The 22,186-nt window shown below is 40.8% G+C and overlaps 1 protein-coding gene across 1 annotated transcript in view; it reads right to left on the bottom strand.

Annotated features, from left to right (window-relative positions):
- Positions 1–22,090, bottom strand: part of LOC137290678 (dynein axonemal assembly factor 8-like) — a 63,266-nt gene extending 41,176 nt beyond the window's left edge. The window contains exons 1-17 of the mRNA XM_067821796.1: positions 21,936–22,090; positions 21,028–21,215; positions 19,507–20,119; positions 18,601–18,699; positions 17,526–17,660; positions 16,958–17,035; positions 16,674–16,800; positions 15,993–16,118; positions 14,905–15,078; positions 14,397–14,532; positions 13,874–14,015; positions 13,185–13,426; positions 4,920–5,991; positions 4,172–4,369; positions 2,277–2,383; positions 612–744; positions 177–356 (exon numbers count right to left, since the gene is read on the bottom strand). Of these exons, the coding sequence (XP_067677897.1) occupies positions 177–356; positions 612–744; positions 2,277–2,383; positions 4,172–4,369; positions 4,920–5,991; positions 13,185–13,426; positions 13,874–14,015; positions 14,397–14,532; positions 14,905–15,078; positions 15,993–16,118; positions 16,674–16,800; positions 16,958–17,035; positions 17,526–17,660; positions 18,601–18,699; positions 19,507–20,119; positions 21,028–21,215; positions 21,936–21,957 (3,772 nt within the window). The 5' untranslated portion in view covers positions 21,958–22,090. The remainder of the gene's footprint in view (positions 1–176; positions 357–611; positions 745–2,276; positions 2,384–4,171; positions 4,370–4,919; positions 5,992–13,184; positions 13,427–13,873; positions 14,016–14,396; positions 14,533–14,904; positions 15,079–15,992; positions 16,119–16,673; positions 16,801–16,957; positions 17,036–17,525; positions 17,661–18,600; positions 18,700–19,506; positions 20,120–21,027; positions 21,216–21,935) is intronic.
- Between the last annotated feature and the right edge of the window lie 96 nt (positions 22,091–22,186).

Genomic DNA, 22,186 nt, shown 5'->3' with positions numbered 1-22,186 from the left:
TCAGTGCTATCAGATATCTAGAGTAATACTATGTACCAAGTTGACTCACTGACATTTAGAAATTTTAGATTCTTTGTAATTAGTTCTTGAATTTCTGTTCCAAATGAATCAAATTTTTATTAGAAATTTGTTGAAGCAACACCACAGTTGAGAGAATTCCAAGTATATGTACCCACCTAGAGTGAGAGTGTGGATGCTCTCTCTCCACTGCTTGTCCCCCACCTCGTACGGTGTGACCTCCCGCGCCTGGGACAAAGACAGGGAGGGCAGCCACTTCAACCCAAGCAGCTCAAATCCTGTACTCAAAGGGGAGACAACTGGCGTCTTACTGTGTGGTACCAAGTTGAGTATCTTGCCTGAAAGAGAAGAAGAAATTATCAGTATGATGACAGACATATTTGACATAAGAGACAGGATTCTGTATGGATATATAGATCTATCTGAGCAACGTTTATGCTACAACTGTTACATAGGAATGCAAGCATAAACAAAGTCTTTTTGTATTTTGGAAAGTGGTTAAAAGTAACAAATGTCGTATTGGGGATTACATTTATTAGTGGCATTGGTAAAATGGACAAGCAAAGCTTCGGTGGTGCAGGAACACTACCTACCCAGAAGTAGGCCACAGGACTTAAGTATGTCATGGCCACACAGTAGGAGCACAGCCACCTGCTCCAGCTCAGGGTTGGTGTACATGCTGGGCTGCAGATAGCTCGGACTGCACTGGAGCTCATACTCTGGACACTGCAACATCAGTACACTCATGTACAACATCAGTCAACACATGTACAAAACTGATTGGTCCAGTACACACATGTATAACATCAGTCCATACATTTACAACTTTGAATGGTCCAGTTGTATACTCTGTACAACATCAGTCCATACATGTACAACACTGCATGTTCAACTTGACGGTACAACATCAGTCCACACATGTACAACACTGCATGTTCAGCTTGACGGTACATCAGTTCATACATGTACAACACTCCCTGTTCAGCTTGACGGTACAACATCAGTCCACACATGTACAACACTGCATGTTCAGCTTGTATACACATTTACAACATCAGTCCATACATGTACAACACTGCATGTTCAGCTTGTATACACATTTACAACATCAGTCCATACATGTACAACACTGCATGTTCAGCTTGACGGTACAACATCAGTCCACACATGTACAACACTGCATGTTCAGCTTGACGGTACATCAGTTCATACATGTACAACACTCCCTGTTCAGCTTGATGGTACAACATCAGTCCACACATGTACAACACTGCATGTTCAGCTTGTATACACATTTACAACATCAGTACATTCACTAACAGCACTGCATGTTCAGCCTGACGGTACAACATCAGTCCATACATGTACAGCACTGCATGTTCAGCTTGTATACACATTTACAACATCAGTCCATACATGTACAACACTGCATGTTCAGCTTGTATACACATTTACAACATCAGTCCATACATGTACAACACTGCATGTTCAGCTTGTATACACATTTACAACATCAGTCCATACATGTACAACACTGCATGTTCAGCTTGTATACACATTTACAACATCAGTCCATACATGTACAACACTGCATGTTCAGCTTGTATACACATTTACAACATCAGTCCATACATGTACAACACTGCATGTTCAGCTTGTATACACATTTACAACATCAGTACATTCACATACAGCACTGCATTCACACATAAGCACATGTACAAAATAACAAAACGAACCGCAGATATATATTCAGAACTAGTATACTGGCAAAAAAGGATACCAGATATAGAACATGTCATAAAAAAGCTGGGGTATAGCTCACCAGAAGCAAAAGTTAGACCATCAAAGTATGATGCCCAGACAGATGAGGTCTTAATGTACCTTTATGCCTGCATGGTAACCCTATTACACCATCCCTTCAACTGTTGGCATGGCCAGTCAACAAATAAAGTCAACAAATGTTCTACTCTTATTATTGGGGCATATATAAAATGAATGACTTTCTCAGGTACAATTACTGTACAGTACTTTACCACCCATCGAACAGTCAGGCACTAACAACCGCAGTATCTATTTGGTTATTTTTCTAAGGATACAGAATACTTACTTTTCAATAAATATGCATGTTTATATATCTAGTATGAGGGTCCAAGAGACATTTTAGATTTTTTATGCATTCTCCGAAAAAGGTAGCCATTGAAGGAAAATCTGAAGTTATTTCTTGTCTGCTGATGCTACGTATTTACATAACTCACCTTGCTGAAGTCCCCTCCCAGCAGGTTCAGCAATCCATCAGTGAATGTGGCGGCATGGAACAGATGTCTTGATGTCAATTTAAACGACACTTCCTTCTGTACATGACCTGAAACACACAACAATCTCAAATACACCATGGTATTCCAGATGAATCATGGCAACAACAGCATGTGACCCTAATGCTAACCCTAAGCCTTACCCTTACCCTTACCGTAAGCCTAAACCTTACCCTAACCCCATGCAAACTTGTCTGGTTTCAAAGATGCTGAAAGGTATTCTGTAATCTTATCCATGGTAACACGTGAATGTTGTCAATAGACTCAAACTAGATTCAAGGTACTGTGAGAATGTTGTCAATTAGACTCCAGGTAATTCATGGTAGTGTGTGAATGTTATCAATTAGACTCCAGCTAATTCATGGTAGTGTGTGAATGTTGTCATTAAGACACTAGCTAATTCATGGTAGTGTGTGAATGTTATCAATTAGACCTCAGCTAATTCATGGTAGTGTGTGAATGTTGTCATTAAGACACTAGCTAATTCATGGTAGTGTGTGAATGTTATCAGTTAAACTCCAGGTAATTCATGGCAGTGTGTGAATGTTATCAATTAGACCTCAGCTAATTCATGGTAGTGTGTGAATGTTGTCATTAAGACACTAGCTAATTCATGGTAGTTGTAGGAATGTTGTCATTAAGATTACAGCTAATTCATGGTCGTGTGAGAATGTTGTCAATAAGACACGACCTAAGTCATGCCAACATGTGAATGTTGTCCTAAGACACCAGCTCAACCATGGCAGTGAGTGAATGTTGTCAATAATTCCAGCTCAGTTACGGTAAGGAGTTAGGAGTAATCATTGTAATCAGGAACATGCATAATGACAGATATCCCAAACAGGAAATTAAACCATGCTTATTCGTTTCAAGCATAATAAAACCTGGGACATCCAGAAGAATGTCAAAAAGTAAGACCAGCTGTAGCACGGACAATAGGTCTACTGTCCACTGCCGTTTGTATACTAGTATGTTATCTATATGAGATTTGGGAAATTTTGAGAAGACAAATGTAACATAAGTAAAATTGATATTTCTTTATTCATGCTTATTATGCTTGTCTCCTCCTATGCGAAAGACTGTGGAACGCTTGAATCCCTGGTGGTTCCCTTGAAGAAGACACAAAACTTCACACATCCTTGAGTTGCCTCCCTTGAACCCTTTTCCTGCCAAAACAATCATGTGACTTGCCATGTTGTCACTCTCCCATAAATAAGCCCTTGTACCGAGGTTTGCTGGGAAACCCGAATTGCCTTCGGCAGGTAGGTTAGGAGGACTTGACATGATGAGTCAGGATAAGTATATAATATCAATTCTACTTAAAAAATTACTTTGTTTTCCTGCAAAGTCAGGTTAAAACTCAGAGGACCGGACAGGTCTAAAACATTCATCAACAACAAGTGGGCTAAGGGAGTCTTTAAGTTTCATTGTTGGGAGTGAACATATTTGATATCATAGAGGTGAAATTCTTTTAAGTTTACAAAAATCTTTCTTCCGGTGTTTTTACTTGGTAAAGTGTTATAACCAGAGTCTTGATTCACAGGCAAACTGTAGTGCAAATGGGGTTAAGCAGCATAGAGAATATGACACGTCTTCTTATATGCAAGTGAAGCGACCAAAAGAACGCATTTTCTTCACTTCGGATCGAAAAATATTTTTCATGTCAAAATAAAATATTGCCACCATCAAAGGTACACTTCCATTTCCTCACTTGGCTGTGTCACACAAGCATGATGATGCAATTCATTTTAGCAACATGGCTGGGTGATCTCGCTTGATCTCACCCAAATGACATCTAATGTGGATGTCATTCATTTCACTTTATAAAAATGACTTACCTAGAGCTCCCTGAAGTGTCATCTGGATCATGAATGCCTCTATCAAACTAGCAGCATTGTGTGAAGAGTTCTCCTTCTGTAACACTAACACTGTGGATGGCGCTGTAGCCTCCAGTTGTCTCCCTTGGTTGGTGTCAGCAACATCTTCAGCTGAGTGGGTTCCAGGGCAGAAGACATGTGCCTCTGGTGATGAAATACCTTGAGGAGAAACAACAAATGTGTACAGTGATGGATTTCCACTGTGTATGTTAAAAAGGAATCTGTGTGACTCAATACTTATAGAACAATGTAACACTGATCCACAGTTTGCATATAGCACTTTAGTAACAGACCATTGTTTGTTCTGGTTATGCCAGTCTCTACAGTGGTAATGGTATCCCAGTTCTGGACCCTTTAAACTATCACATTGACTTGCTTCCACACAGAGTTAGAGGCTGTGTGGATTTGAAACCTACTGAAAATAGACACAGGAACTTCTAAGTTTCTATTTATGAAAGTTATTTCAGTCACATCTAACTCTGACAGCTAATGACTTATATAAAATATTTTCACTCCTCAAATGTTGTGTAGAAATGACATGCCCTGCAAAATTATGATATAAGTCTATAAAAAGAGGGATTCACATTCGATATTCATGAAGCATCTCTCTAAATGAAGATATATTCTAGCACGTCTTTGAGGAAATCTTTTGGTGGGGGGATTTTAGAGTGAATACAAAGTTTAAGCCTCGTAATAATTAATAGCGTACCTAAAGCACTTGCTCTCTTCGATGTGAGTCTGAGTCTACGCAGCCCATGAATCTGATAGCCCCTTCTCTGACAAGTGGACATGATAAGGCCATAGCTGCGGGGAGGCACCAATGGGGAAAGGATGAGGAAGATGTCACTCTTGTGAGTAGCTGTCAAGGTGGCAGGGGGCCGATGAGCCAAAAGTTCATCTTGATCCTCCTTTGCTTCTTTTGGTTCGGTAGATCCTCGTTTTCCTTTCCTCCCTTTTGGGCTGCCACTTCTGAGATGTTCTTTCCTGGTGTAAGGTGTCCCCACTTCAACGACTCCTCCGGACGGAACCCTGCCCCCAAACCAACGGGTCAGCTCTGAGTGGACACGGCCTTGGTTCCGTGGACAGAAGAGGAGACATTCGTCTCTGGAAGCACCACCGAACTGAGCACAGAGGGACATGGGGTCAGTCCTTCTTGCCAAAGCAGGATCAGAAGGTCCAACAGCATCCAACCAGATTGACCGAGCAAACGTTCCACGTAATGCAATAGCAAGGACAGGGCCTATATTATTTAGAAGGTCAAGGTCAGACTGTTTTTCACCATTAACACTTTCTTTCAAATTGAGCAATTCAGCAGTAGGGTAGAGGAGTCGGACTCCACTGAGATCCAAACCCTCCTGGAGGACTCGGTTCAAGATGCCCATGAGGGCACCAGGCTCACGGAATATCTTCTTGTATATCAATGACATCGTGTTCTGGGTTTCATAGTTCACATCAGTGTCATGAAGAGTAACCTCAAAGTGTCCATCATCACTGTCAACAGTTTGCCAGAAGAAGCCTACAGGAGTATTAAATACTTTACCAGCTGCTTTCTGATCTGGGTTGATATGAATGTATGTGGAGAGAGGTTTGGTGGTGACATTGGGAAGAGGTGGTTGGTATGTGTAGGATGGGTAAAGTTCTGGGTCATCCTTATTGGCACATGTGACATCCATTGAGACAAAGGCTTGGAGCCAGGGGCACACAGTGTGGAGCGTATTGGTGGACAGGAACTTGCTGACATGCTGCATGAAGGGGGAACTTCCCTTCACTTCATCTCGAACCTGACAAAAGTAACATCCTTCATCATACATTTCAAAGACATTTTGCTTGAGAAAATAATTACTGTCAATGGAACATTTGTGTAATCTTATGATTCTTTATATTCAATGTCTTCCACTAGTCACTTCAGTGTGTACAGTGCGTACTTCAGTGATATTTGTAGTGTATGTTGGTTTGTGCATGTCTGCTTGTATTAGTCTGGACCCCTGAAGATATGGGGTAGAATAGGTCTGCATCAACCCAAGCTTTCCACAAAAGGCGACTCTAGTTGTCATAAGAGGGGTGGTCAGGCTCTTCAACTTGGTTGACACATGTCATTGGTTCTCAATTGCTCAGTTCAATGCTCATGCTATTGATCACTGGACTGTATGATCCAGACTAGATTATTTACTTACTGCCACCATATAGCTGGCATATTGCTAAATGTGGTGTAAAACTAAACTCACTCACTCACTCATTTGTACTAGTCTACACAGAACTTATATATGTTGCTCACTGACTACATGTCCTTCTGTGTGGAAATAACTGTACAAAAGAGTCGTCAGATGATGACAAATCCCCACCAATTTAGAAGAACAAATCATTTGACAATTATGTAAAGTCTAACGTGATGACAGAATCTGTCTAATCTGTCTGTCCGTATACAGCAGTAGTAATTGAGTTATCACAATAATAATGTAAATATCTCAACAAAATTTTATACTTATTCTGACTCATGCTTACTATGCTTATCTCATCCCTCCATGTGAAGATAGTGGAACACTTGAAATTACTTGAAGTTCTCTTCCATTTGAAGCAGACGTACAATATCACTCACCTGATAGCCTCCCTGTTTCCCTCAAATATGGTCTCATGACAAGCCATCCCTGTCACTCTCTCCGCAATCTCATAAGCTTGACATGAGAATTACAGTGCATCCAGGGTGTCTGAGAGGGGTGCTTGGGATGACTTGATGTCATGAGTCATGATAAGTATAAAATATCACTTTTATTCAGAAAAGTACATATTTTTCCTTCTGACTCATGCATATCATGCTTACAGAATCCAATGGAAACAGCAGTGAGTCAGCCCTTGATGGATTCTGTTGGCTGCCGTAAAAGCACGTTCAATAGTTCCCCCTTCGGGAACAGGAAAGTTCAGTCATGTTCTTCCAATATTCATCTGTGAAACAGGAGGATCACATTCAATTGAACTTGTCTTCTTGCAAAGCAATTGCTGACCGGAATGTGATAATATATATATATACATATGGAAATTAATTAAGCAACACCAAATTCAAAGACACATAAAAACTTAACAAAGTTTAACGAAGTAATTTTGATGATTGATTATTCAATTTTGATGTATTGACATACAGCATGAGCTTTTCATGGGTTGATATGACGCGCGTGAAGCTTGCACAGCGCACGTGCATTGCTTTAACCTCAACTTTCGAAAAATGCACTTTTTCCCTGGGGTGTTTACAAGCGCAGGTTGTCGATTGCATTCGGTTTTTCATTCATTTCAATGTCATGGCACGTAGGAAATTATCAGAGGCCACTCGTTGGCAAATAATCGGCATGAGGAATGCTGGTATGTCTCTAAGACAAATCGGGACTCAAATCGGACGACATCATTCCATAATTTCAAAACTTTTGAAAAAATACCGGGCCACTAATGAAGTTAAAGACCTGCCTAGACCAGGAAGACCCAGGAAGACCACAGTCCGGGAGGACAGAGCTTTACTGAGACTTGTACGGCGCAGGTCCTTCGACTCGAGCTCTCGGTTGAGACAGGAGTGGCTTCCAGGGAGACCCATCTCGAACAGGACTGTTCGGAATCGTCTGAAAGCTGCAGGATACCGGGCAAGGAGGCCAATCAAGCGACCCAGACTGTCTCCAGCCCATAAGGCAGCCCGACTGGCCTGGTGTAATGACCGTTTGCACTGGAACATTGCCTCTTGGAGGAAGGTCCATTTCTCAGATGAGAGCCGGTTCTTGCTGCACATGGTGGACGGTCGTACTCGGGTCTGGAGGCAGAGGAACACAGCAATGGCTCCACGGAACATCCAGGAGACTGTGGCCTTTGGGGGAGGTTCCGTTATGGTATGGGGGTGCATTTCCATGAACTGCAAGTTGGATATCATTACCATCCGTGGCAACCTTAACGGTGTTCGTTACCAACAGGAGGTTCTTGACAGGGCTGTGGTACCTCATTTTGAGAACCATCCTCTGGCAACGAGACCCATATTTATGGACGACAATGCTAGACCTCACAGGGCGCATGCTGTAAATGATTTTTTGCGGCAAAATGCAATTGACAGAATTCCATGGCCTGCCATGAGCCCTGACCTCAACCCCATTGAACATTTGTGGGACTTTATTGGCCGTCGTGTGAGGCAGAGAGACCCACCAGTCCATAATCTCAACGAATTGACGGCTGCCCTGCATGAGGAGTGGAACAGGATCCCCCAGAATCAGATCCGGAGACTCATCCAAGGAATGAGGAGGCGTCTGGAATCGGTGGTGCGTGCGCAGGGAGGACACACTAGATATTGATGAAAGTCGGTGTGCAGACTCTCAGATGACTGTTCTTTCTTTCCATGTGACATTTGTGTTAATACACCTGACAACAACGTCTGTGGATGAATAGTAAATTGTGTCCATTTTTTCATGAATTTAAGACAGTTTTAAGAATTTGGATTTCGTTGCAATAAAGCAAAGTCTTGATACTTTTTCCCTTTAAGTTGTTTGTCAGAGATCGTCTGTTGAATAAAAAAGTGTCAAACTATATCAACCCGGCATATTTTGATTGTCAGAACACTTCAAAGTTGCTCCAATAGAAAAAATTGGGGTGTTGCTTGATTAATTTCCAGGTGTATATATCAGCTAGCGTCCTGTAAGTGACTAATGCAACTGTATGTCTAGACTCCTATCAAGACAGGTGCGACCAGTCACATGTACAAGAATCTTCATTATGAGTACAGGGTCATTATCACTCATGCTATATGATCGAGACGTGCACATGGATTATACTCTGCAGGGTGTCTTAGTAACTGTTAGTTGTTGTGGTCCAAACTGGTGAAAGCCAGTGATGTTCTCCGTGGCGATGTCCCACAGATGGAATGTGTTTTACTTCCTACAGCAGGCCCCCATTATAGTTGCAGCAAGCCGTTGCCACAAGAGTGAGTGCAGACATCAAGGCTCTTACTTCATGTGGGATGGCAGGCCCTCAGCATAACGGCTCTCATCCATACTGAGATAGTGTTGCAGGATACTTCTGTAAGCGTCTCAGTCGACAAGGGGGTGAATAGGTACTCATCAATCTTCATCTCTTTGTTTTAGTATGTTGGAGATATATTTTCAACACTCTGACTGGGCATACTCGTAAGTCCTGTGTATCATGTGGCCCAATGACTGTTGAAATGCTGGAAGGTGGAATTGTCTATCTGTTTGTCCTGGCAGTTGATTTTTAGCAATGAAATCTTATCTCAGTCCTTGGTGTACAATCTCACGATGGCTGGAGTCACCTGTGAGATGCTGGAGTACAACATTTCAGTCCCACTAGCTGAGTGCTGGCAGGTATGTTGATAGTGTAGAACCTTTCAGCCTTCTGGTATATTGTAGATGACATAGGTAGTCTGCCATTTCAGGATGTGTGGCTTTCAATGCAGTGAAGACATTCTGCTTGGTATATATCTCAAATTGCATCCATATATCATAATTAAAGTGGCGAGTAGACCTGTGCAGAGCTGAAGTGACTGCCTTCGCTGCTCTAGCAGAATATCCTCGATGTTTCAAGCAGGATTTGATATGACTCATGCGTGAAGCTGGAACGATGTTAAAATGCTGTGTGTGTGTTTGGTGTGTGGATGGAGAAGTAGGTTCTTCCACTCTGGGAGTTAGAGCGATGGTTGTACTAGTTCTTCAATGAGTACTAGGAACCATGCTCTTGCTGACCAGTAGGGCGTGACCAAAGTCAGTTGTAGCATCATCGTCTGTGGTGATCTGAATGACTGACTTATGAGTTGAAATGCCTTTCGATGTAACATCCATTCTGTTGGGGTAGTTTGTAGAGGATGTGATAGTGCATCGGACATGACATTATGTGCACCTGGGATGTGACATGCCTTTATGTGGAGATTCAAGCCATCGACAATGTCGAAGAGTTGAAAGGTCAGTTGTAGCAGTTTGGGAGATTATGCTGATCCTTGCTTGTTTATGAAGAACGCTACCATGGAATTGTCAGTGTGGACCATTAGTAGTTTGTTCCTCAGTGCTGCTGACCAATGCCATAATGCATTGATTACAGTTTTCATTTCCAGGTGGTTAATATGCAGAATGCATTCTTTGCTAGAACTGGTTCCTGCTGCTGTGGGTCAGCACCCCAGCCTTGTAATGACTCATCCATGTAGAGATGACTGTTGCAGATTGGCTCTGTCAAATAAGTCCATGCACAAATGTTGTAATGGGCGTATTTGTAATCTTCCCCATCATCTCAAAAGCTATGCTGAGGTGAGTAGACCCAGAAGACACTGCCACTGTCAAAGTGGTAACAGCGAGAATAGATCTTAAGCTGTCATGGATTGAATCTTGTCTCAACCATTCTGTATTGTAAAGATTCTTCTTTCCCTGACTGTAGAACTTGCGTCTGATACAACTGACTACATCAATAATCTTCTCGTAATACCATATGGCTCTGTGAATGTTTCAATCAGCTGAATATTCATGAAGACAGTTGCTGAGGTAAAGTGAGCCTGTACACACTTCATCTTTAATGATGATGTTGGGAATCTCAACGATAAGCTGTGAAGATGCATCATTCTTCATCTTCAGAATGCCAACACTGTGAGCGAGAGCTGTCCTCCACGAGAAGTCCATACGTAGCTGGCGGGATGTGGCTGCAAAATCTGTCATCTGCAGCTGCAATCGTGCAGATAAACAGCGTTGAATCTGCTGTCAGAAGACCTCTAGGACTCATGAAGACAACTGAATGACACTGTAGACTGCTATCTGGGCTGTAAAAGAAGTAGTTCCCCAGTGGAAGGGTTGTTTACATCTGTAGACGGTGATTCCCTTGCTAGCATTCAGGCTTGTCTGTAACTTCAGCTGTTCAGCTTGTCCTGGCGATACACGAGTGAGCACATGTATAGATGACTGAGTATAAAGGTGGGAAACCTTCCGCTGCTTAATACTGATGTAGGTAGACTGTCCTCCTGGTAGTTGTGTTGGTGATTATGCTGTCATTATTTTATACAGACATTGTCAAGTAAATTCCACACTTCCATCATGGTGAGACAGGTTGACTACAGTGACCGGGTTCAATGAAACGTTGTAAATAATCTTGCAAAATTCGTTGTTGCTGGTGCATGACGAACATGATACTTGACTCCTTAAAGGAGCAAGTCCCGCTGACATAGGTGCTAGATTCTACAGATGAATTGCTGCTCCTTCTTCGAAATAAGTCAAGTTGGATCATCTTATCCTTTTCAAAGTTGGAATTTTCTGGCATTAAACGACGAACGTTGGTATGCTCCTTCTGCATATGCCAGTCTAGTAAAATAATCTGCATTCTACGAATGTGTTCATGTGAAGGATGTAGATGACGATCTGTATCTCAAGCGGTAGTGTCTTGACAAAGCATGTGGCGAACCCTTCCTGCTGAAGTGCTTAAGGTGCGTAAGTGCATTCACCGATGAACATAGATTCTTCTAAGGCCTTCTGTGTTGAGATGATACAGCTGATGGTGAAGATCTTCGTGAACAGGAGCGTTCACATAATGCATTTTCATCATCCAGCAGACCCATTGCAGCTGACGAACCGTTACGCAAGGCAAATGTAGTAGAAGTAGATAAGTGACGATTCGGTACCTCTTCAAACCATATGATGGTCTGAGGCTCACTGGTCTCTTGACCATGCCCTCAGGGTATGTCTGGCGATTCACTACAAATATGAATATCAGCAGCAGATAACACACAATCACTAGATGCAGAATCAACCAAATTACTAGACCTGACTTGAGAAAGCTCACGTTGTTTGCCCTCAGCACATCCTTGAACATTATATAAATACAAATCAACACATCCTTGAACATTATATAAATACAAATCAACACATCCTTGAACATTATATAAATACAAATCAACACATCCTTGAACATTATATAAATACAAATCAGCACATCCTTGAACATTATATAAATACAAATCAACACATCCTTGAACATTATATAAATACAAATCAACTTCTGTATCAATAAATTCTTACAAAGTTCACAGCGAACAGTGAAAGAACATATATACACGGGTGTATGAAGGACATAACACATGCAGATCAACTGCTGACAGCCACAGGTTGCACCGGGGACACAATTTCATCTACTAAGAACTAAGGCTCAGTTGATGAAAAACCGTGTGCAAATACATCAAATTTACAAAGTTTCACCCAAAAATTCACATTGTAATGATAATTATTATGAACCAAAAGCTGAATACAACATAATTTGGTTAAAAAGGACCCAAACAGTCAAAAAACTGAGCTGCCGTATCAGAACTCCACATGCCTCCAACTGTCCTTGTCCGAGGTGAAGGAGATAGTAACAGTCATGTGACCAGACTGGTGGGAAACAGGGAGGCTACCCGTATGTGATATCATACACCCGCTTCAAACAGAAGGGAACCTCAAGGCATATCAAGTGTTCCACTATCTTCGCATGTAGGGAGGAGATAAGCATAATAAGCATAAGTCGGGATAAGGAAAAATACATGGAATTGGGATTCACAACTTTGTACTTCTATGTCAGTTACAAACCAATAACAAAGTCAAAGGATAAAACCCAAACTCTTAAAATGCCTAATACCAATTTCTAAGTAGAAACAAACAAATAAACAAATAAATTCATAAAAATCACCACAATATCTGTCAAGTTTTGTTGAAAGACATTGCACAATTTTAAGTTGTGCTCCAGAAACATCACCTACCCTTCTTTCAGCTAAGTGGAAGGTGTTTCCATGGGAACAGGGAAAATACAAACTTTGAAAAATTTGCTTTAGCTGTATTCTGAAGAGAATGATTTGGGGGAGTTGCATGGACAGATGAGGCACTGACTATATCAACCCACATTATATGCCGTGAGAAAAAAACATTCATCAACAGAAAATTTGTAATTCCCAAGGAATGGCTCAAACTAATACAAACTCTGAAATATAACTACTTACCTTTGATTTTTTAGACTTGAGCGTGACAAACTTGGCATCGAACTCTTTAGCTGGAGAGACAGCAATAGCAAGACAGAGCTGTTCGTCCAGCCACATCTGTTGTAGACCCACAACATGGAAGGGGGTAATAAACATGGCAGGGTCTTCTGGTTGTGCTGCCCCCTGGAGGAATGTGAAGTCATTAGGGACTAGTGAGAGCAGCCAGGTGAGTAGAGTGGTGTAGCTGGCAGACAGACCACAACCTGAAATCATATAATCCATAGAAAAAATGTTTCCTCCGGTTGAAAAAACATCTCCTGATTTCTGATATACCTGCTAAAGTGTAATCTATCTTTGTTTCCTCAGTTGTGGCAGAAGTCGATTGAGATTCACATGTCGGGTGACATTTTGGCTGAGAGAAAGACCTGGGTGTTGTAATTTGTTGGTAGTTCTGATCAGTAAATTCATCCATGGTTCATTCAAAGCTTCATCCATCAGTCTGACACCTTTTTTAGGTCTTTCAGCCAAGTGATAACACTTTTCATGGCTAATGTTAAAGATGCCAGAATCAAGGCCTCTTCCAAGCCTTCGTAACACTGCATTGCACAATGATCGACAGCATAACGGATCAACAAACAGAACAAAATATAAATATCCAAGTCACTGTTCAACATCTTGTTATGCACTAACTTTACCAACAACAAACTAACCCGTGTCAACACTTTTGTTTGTCCTGTTTCGGTGCAGCACTATTTCTCCATTACTTGACAAGTTAACAGTCAGTAGTACGCACTCCTGGTCAGGGGAGATAACTCCAGGCAAGGTCTTTGGTGGGGGTTCATATGATGCATCCTTTAAACATACAAATTGAAATCAGTCCAGTCGAGATATATTCTTTAAACACAAAACACAGAATTCTGAATCTGTTGATGCATCCTCTACTCATATATTTCTTCTTGAAATCAATTTGAAACTTGAACCAGATACATCTGTATACTTGCTGTCATTTTCAAAAACCAAAAACAGATCTTGCTAATGGAGATTCTAATAATAGTTGATTATAACTGATCAACAGAAAATTGTTTATAGCTTCAATGTAACAAAAGAGTCCAAATACTACATCCCTCAATTTCCTTTGTAGGGAAGGCTATGTGGGTCCCTTTCCAAAAGAGAATTTTAGTGCTGAGATGGTTGTTCATATTGTGAGCTACATACACAAACAAACATGCTTACAATGTCAAATATGACTGGAGTGTTTTCAGCAGATTGGTGACGGCCACTGACAGAGGCAGTTGGATGTACGGCTTCAATTCTCTTCCCCATCCGTACCCGCGATTCTCGCTCCCTTTCTCGCTGCTCTCTCAATTTCCTGTAAATGAAAACTGCCAGTTTTATTCAGGGCAAACAACATATGACTGCATGTTTGTGTGTTGGGCATGTGTGGCAACTACACTGATGAGGCAAAGATCTGCTTTTAGTCCTAACTATTCAACCCCTTCCTGAATGAAACACTTTCAATGTCTTCAACAAGCATACACAAATGCAAGCACACACACAAACACAAAATACAAAAGTTATTACAGGCAATAATCCAAAAATACTTGAAGTCAAATTACAAACATAAAACTACCACTTGTTAAATGTGCAGATGCTGGTCACAGATATGATCAGTCACCGCTTAGCTGCTCCTCAATACTCTACTTGTGACAAGCTACTCCCAGTAACATTGTGTTTTCTGTACCTTGCTGCTTCCATCTGTCGTTCCTTCTCTGCTTGTGCTGCATGTGGTGCTTCCTTCTGTTCTTCATCAACTGCCTTCTGTTTGGCCTCATCCTGGCTGGCTGTCATCTTCTGAACAGTTGTCCCTCGCTCATTCAGGTTGATTACTCTGTTTGGCTGTTTGATATTTCTCTGTCTGTCAAGAAAACATAGTCTGCAATTGAGATAACTAAACAAACACATACTCAGCAATGACCATTCTAAAAACAAAACATACTCTGCAGATAAGATACATGTAATTAAAACAATTTGAAAACTTCACTGATCAAGTTCTGATTGTCCTTTCACTTTCCAGAAATGTTTAGTTTTCTGACTGTCATCCACAATGTTCCACAGTGCCTTTGGTTCAACATGGCTCTAAACAACATTACTAATGATAATACGGTGTATTTGTGTGCTAGACTATGCACTAGTGCATGCTCAAAGTGCTACAAATTTGTTACAATCTGCTTGTCATTAACACACAAAACCCAAGCTGCCTGGGTGCAAGAAGGTTACAGTCACATGGCTTACTGCACCCGGTACCAATTTTTTTGCTTGGTGAAGAGAGGCAGTTTTGAACAAACTCACTAACCTAAGGTGAGACCACATGTGGTTTACTGTGGCAATGATGTCCTAGTTATATTCAGGAGTCAAGCTGCCAAACATGGTCAAGATTCTCCATGCTCAGTGTTGCTTAACTTCAACTGACTTGTGACCTGAGCTGTGTGCACAGGACAAAACACCACTACATTCATGTTGTATCATGATCTGTCAACTTGATGTAGGAGCAAAGACTGACTAAATGCGTGTATCAGACTTTTGTCGCTTTGGTGAAACCCAGGAGGCTATCAATAGTGTTTACACACCTAGAAACTCCAGATTTTGAACCCACTATGAAGACCTATTCTGCATAGATAATTCAGGTAATTTAGACCACCTGTAAATCTCAAAATGTGCTGAAGATGTTTTTCAAATTTAATAATGTTATCAAAGAGCAATGTTTTATATTCTAGATAGAAAGTCAAAGTGGAATGCAGACACAGGTTTGATAAATAAACATGAACTGACTGAAATGGTTTAGGCTTTGATGGTAGAGGTTGAGTCGTCAAGCCCCTTGACATCAGTGTGTCCTTGATCTGACGTCTCTGTTCCTGCCATTGCTCCATGTCATCGTCTGAGTCACTTGAGTCTGAGCTGCAACATTAAACACTCTCAGCTGCATGACACACAATTCCATCAATGTTTGCTTGTTTCCTGTTCTCACTGAATTCAGCAGTATTCCACATGTATGACACCAACCTTTAAATAATTCAATCTGACACAGACAGTTCAGTGATTGATGCTATGAGCAAATAATCCACATTATCATAGCATCAATCCCAGTCACCAAAACTGACCATCCCTATCCCTTTGATCACCTCCTGCCAGGAATCTCCTTTGGTGAATCTGACAAGCATAACTTGCTATTCTCAGTTCCTGATCCTGGACCTAAATCAAAGTTTCACACTGATTAACAAGTCAATGAATAAAACTAACAGGGTGTTTAAAACTGGTACTGAAAACTTTCTTGTATTTTATATGAAGACCCCTTTTACTGTAATTCTGCTCTATTGCCTTGAACCAAACACAGACTGTTGATTTTTAGTTTTAATCCAGAAGAGCAAACAGTTTCTTTGAGGACATGAAAGGCAATGCTGGATGCAGGAAATAAACACAAGCAGCAGTCAGTGGGGGTCAGGGAATATCTACCTATCATGCTGGATGCCCAGGATCTGCTGCACACGCTCGATGTTGTGCTGTTCCTTTTGACGGTTTTCCTCAAAGTGGCGGAGATCAATGAATACTGTCTCTGGTTCCACCTTCGTCTGAGCAGGAGCTGAAGCAGACAGACAAATTATCTATTCACTGTTTACAATATTGCTGATATTTAATGACTATGGTTTTCATACAACTTGTTTTTTGGATTATCTGCAGTTTCATTTTGTCACTTCATAAAGATGCAGGGAAGACACACAGAACGATCCAAAACTCACGTGGAATTGTAGATGGGGCAGACATCCTTGAAAGGTCACTGGTATTTGTTCCCATGCATGATGTCATCTTCTTGATTTCTTAAAAAAGATCAGAAAACTAATCAGAACCAAACTGGTTGAACATAAAATCCCTCATATGAGAAACATGTCATGCACGGGGTCAAAGGGAGACAATCTTAGTACTTATCTCCCCTTGTTTAATTCCCAGCCATAGAAACCCATCCCATGAAACCAACATTTATATTTTCTCATAAATCAAACATAAACTAACAACAACATGTGTTCTTGTGTTAAGATGCAAGGTAGATATTCTAAAGACTGTTTGTGACTTGTAACCAAGGCCAGGGTTCTACACTAAGACGAGGAATGTTTCTGGATCTGTTAAACGACCAAGGTTCATGACGAAACAACAAAGGGAAGTTTTTTCAGCAGGATCAGAAATAACCTGATCTAACCTGATCTCAATAAATGTCATAAACATCTTGGCATACTGAACAAGATAAACAAAAGACATGCATCTTCTTTCATATGTCATATCAGTGTAAAGTTCCCTCTAAATTGTTCCTACCCTTCTCTGTTGTCTTCCTGTTGTCCTCCTCCCTGATGGCACCAGTCCGGGGGTCAATACTTGACAGATGACAGCCCCCCTGTGATACAGATAACTGAGCCAGCTTCTGTATCAGGGTCAGATCCTCCGGCAAGTCTGCAATGGACAGACATACTGATGGTTCAACAAACGTTTACAATGAGCTTGAACAAAATTTACCTAAATTAGCCTCAGTGAATACAGGTGTGACTACCTACCATGTCCTCAATGTACACAGGTGTGACCACTTACCATGTCTTCAATGTACACAGGTGTGACAACCTACCCTCTCCTCAATGTACACAGGTCTGACAACCTACCCTGTCCTCAATGTACACAGGTGTAACAAGGTACCTTAGCTTCAGGGTCCACTGGTAGGCCAACCTGCATTGGCCTCAGTGTACATACGTGGGATGACCTACCTTAGCTTCAGTGAACACAGGTGGGCTGACCTACCTTGGCTTCAGTGTATGCAGGTAGGCCAACCTACATTGGCCTCAGTGTACACAGATGGGACAACCTACTTTGGCTTCATTATTACACGATGCCAGTAGAAAGTGGTCAAATGCAACAGATGTTATATTTGCGATTTCACTTTCTCAGTAAAGTACAAATTCTAGTACTTTTTCGGTTGAGTCCCACCTGGGATTCGAACCCGCACCCTCAAAGTCATGCACCTAATCACCAGCACACAAAGTCAGCTGCCTTGGCTTCAGTATACACAGGCAGGATGACCAACATTGGCTTCAGTGTACACAGGTGGTACAAGACACCTTGGCACCAATGCACACAGGTGTGATGAGGTACCTTGGCTTACATGTTCACTGGTGGGCCGACATTCATTGGCCTCAGTATACATAAATGGGAACACAGGCGGGCCGACCTACCTTGGCTTCAGTGTACACAGGTGGGACAAGCCACCATAGCTTCAGTGTACACAGGTAGGATGACCTACCTTGGCTTCAGTGTACACAGGTGGGATGACCTACCTTGGCTTCAGTGTACACAGGTGGGACGACCTACTTTGGCTTCCGTGTACACAGGTGGGATGACCTACCTTGGTGTTCAACTGTATCCCCTCCTCCTCTGTTGCTAGATGCTAATGTTGTCCTTGGCCCATACTGGTTGTCTTCATTCAAGCTCTCCAGCAACATATCTACACAAAGCATTGAGTCAGTACACTCACTACACAGCCAGACTGACACATGTCAAATACCTTTCCACGTCTCTGCATCAAAATTCATGTTCTGACGACTATTATATCATAAGTTGTTCACTGGTAATAGAATAAAGAAATAATAGAAGAATATGCTCAGCAAATCAGAAAACAACATTTATGTGTGAGGAAAGATAAGATCATTTGTTTGTAAATCACTGGCAGGTTGTAAGAACATGGATGTGGAGCTGATCGCTATTCACAGTTTTGTTTATGAGCAAATTCTACATAGTTCCTCTTTCATACTAAAAATCATCTACTATATTCTGATCACAGAATTTCAAGATTTGTTTCCTTAGTCCTTTCTGTATTACCAACTGTTATGATAGTGTTAATTATGAGCCATCAGCAGGACGATGGATTCCACCAGGAGTTCCAGAAAAGAAGCATAAAATACCCAGAAGAAACCACCATTACGCATTGCATCATTTGAGTTGCTTGCAATATGTATGAAATATAATAATATAAAAAATGTGATAGTCTGACAACAATGTGCATCATCATTCTACGGCTGTGAAGAATGCACTATGGCATTGACATCTCATTTGCTGAAACTGAAATAAGCAGATTTACATGGACAATGCATGTTTTGACAACAGAAGAAAATGTTGAAACTGCATTCCTTTATCTATTGATTAATATAGAAATGCTCAGCAAATCAAACTCAAAGGATGGATAAATGTACTGAAACTTATCAAAAAGACAAATGAATGACAAAACATGTAAATTGTGAGGTCCTCTGATTACCTAAATCAATATTCTCCAAAGCCTGAAGGGACAACACTGGAGGTCGGGCTGACACAAATGCTGATGCGATGTCTTTACTTTTCCGTTTCTCATTATCTTGTTTTCTTTTCTGTTTCATATCAAGTGCTTCTGTTTCAGCAACTGTGTTAAGACCTGCTTGAGAGTTGTCTCCCCCTTCATTATGATTCTCTCCATCAACCAGTCTATTATCCATGAAATCATCATCCATTGATGTTCCACTGTTTGTATATGTTGGTGGAAAGGACAAATTATGGGACATATCTTGTTCAAGTGCCATCCAGTTCTGCATCTGTGGTTTAGGACACTTTGAATTTTCTCTGTCTTGTTCATAATCTGTCACTAATGCCTCCCAACTTCCCCCTGAACCAGTTTTGGATTCATCATCAAACATTGGTTTCAACAGAGCAAGGTCATTGTCATAAGGGGGAAGTAATTCTGGTATTTTGTCAATTGCTTCTTTCATTGGTTGCATCATATCTGTTAAGGATTCCCCGCTGAGACTTGTGTCAAGGTCCTTGTCATCATCGAACAAATAGTCTGATGTTTTCAAACTTCTGTGAAATATAATTGGCTCATCAGTATCTGAGCTTATCTGCAAACCAAAAACATTCTACATTAGGTCTAAGATAAATCTAGCAAAATGCACACCACAGAAATGTTGTTTAAGAATTGTTCAGTGTTTGTGCATGTGAGTGCATGCGCGTGCCCATGAATGGATATCAACAGGCAATAAATCGTGCATGCGAACATTATTGAGCCCTTGCTTTACATACATGTTTGTATGATACAGACATGTTGCTAGTTCTTTTGTAGGGGGAAAGTTCATGTTAGAAATAAGCGTTAGCATAACATAAACAATATTCCATCATGCCACTGTCATGTCTAATTTAGGGACTTGCACTAAAGTCACATCTAGATGATTTTCATTTGAGAGATATATTGAGAATACTACTCGAGGTCTCATTGCACATGAATAATACAAAATGATTGTCCTTCCTATGATATCTGACCAAGCATATCTCAGATACCATAAGAAGGTCACGAATCACCCTTATTGTTACAAACCTTGCTGAATCACTGCAAAATACGCAAATTTTCAGACCATCATTGTTTGGAAATGGGCCAGTACTTGCGCAACAACACTAAAGAAATACCATAGACTCTACGTTTTGGGCCATGACAAACAATTTATCGAATCATTTTTCTTTTCATCATGTCCATACAGCCAAGAAGTTGAAACAAGACTGCTTTAAGAAAGATATGCTTGCTTAAAAATAAATAGTTGCAGACTATGTTTAGAATGGTCCCAATCATGGGAATTCTATAGCAGAGGTCACAGAGCATTCTTTTTGGTATCAAAGTCTCTCAAATTATGTTCTTAGGAAGGTGATGTAATGCAATGTTTCTGCTGCTGTAATTCTGTAGGCAATGTATAAAGGTGCTCCCCAATATTTTATTTTACAGGTGCCTGTGAAAAGAATAATATTAATTTCCTCTTACATCTGACAGATCAAAATCTATTGATGGCAGGCTTTTCTCAACTTCAGCAAATATTGAGTCCATTTGTGGTTTCAGCTGAGGTCCTTTGGCTGTTGATGTTCCCTTCATTTCATGACCTCCACCTGCAGCTCCAGCCACTGATACTTCAGACTCACTCTCTTCCCCTGATGAGTTCATAGTCACTGAACCTGAAAAATACACCTCATAAATGTTCTGCTCCATAGAAATACAAATTTTAATTTGATCTTGCATATTACCCACCTGAATTCCATTCACAGTGTGACATGTGAAAACATGTGGTGCAGACTGAATATTTCAATTGAAAAATGTTTAGTGCTTACGTATCATTTTTCTACAGTACAAAAACAGTTCTGGGGTAAGCCTGGTCCTGAGTACATGTAATATAGTAAGTTAGTAACTGACCACTAATGGTAGCATTCTGTTGTCTAACTTATGCAAAATATCATTTTTCCTCTTATTCTAGTCAGAAAAAAATAGTTATAACAAACATGCTAAAAGTATTAACATAATGCGCTTAAATTTCATCATCTAAAATTCAACTGCCAGTCATACCTGATAATCGTCTTGACGGCAACGACTATACTGCTGATATATCTGACTTCAGAAATGCAAAATCATGGTTGGTGTACTCAAAATTAGCTTGCTCAGGTGATCGATACTTGGCAAATTGCCTACAAGGGGCACAGTTACATCACACCAGAAGGTAATGTACATTGCAGATTATGTCACAGCTGTAAAATATAACCTGACAACGAGTGGTTTGAAAGCACTGCATCTCTTGAACGGTTGCTGATGCTCCTGCTTCCATGGTAATTATGTCAACTATCTTGGAACGCCGGCAATCACATGAGCCAACACATCTCAAGGCCAAACAGAGTGTAATTTACCTTTGATTTTGGTCATCCTCATCCTAAGAGTAGAGTCCGTCTTGTACAAACAAATAAATTATTACTTTCGTAAAGCTAGCTTTCTGTCCTCGCTAAGTTTGAGCGATCACAAAATATTTTTCAGCCATGATGCTTGTCACAGACTCGGGAAAACACGACAAGCTTCGGTAGTTACCGTGAAATAAAAATACTATTTTCTAAACAACAATTAACATATATAGTCTTTGTAGAATACAAATAATGGTACGAAA

This window comes from Haliotis asinina, chromosome 1 (assembly GCF_037392515.1).
Source record: "Haliotis asinina isolate JCU_RB_2024 chromosome 1, JCU_Hal_asi_v2, whole genome shotgun sequence".
Classification (NCBI taxonomy): domain Eukaryota; kingdom Metazoa; phylum Mollusca; class Gastropoda; order Lepetellida; family Haliotidae; genus Haliotis; species Haliotis asinina.
The sequence above is the reverse complement of the archived record's forward strand: the minus strand, read 5'-3'. Positions and strand labels throughout refer to the sequence as shown.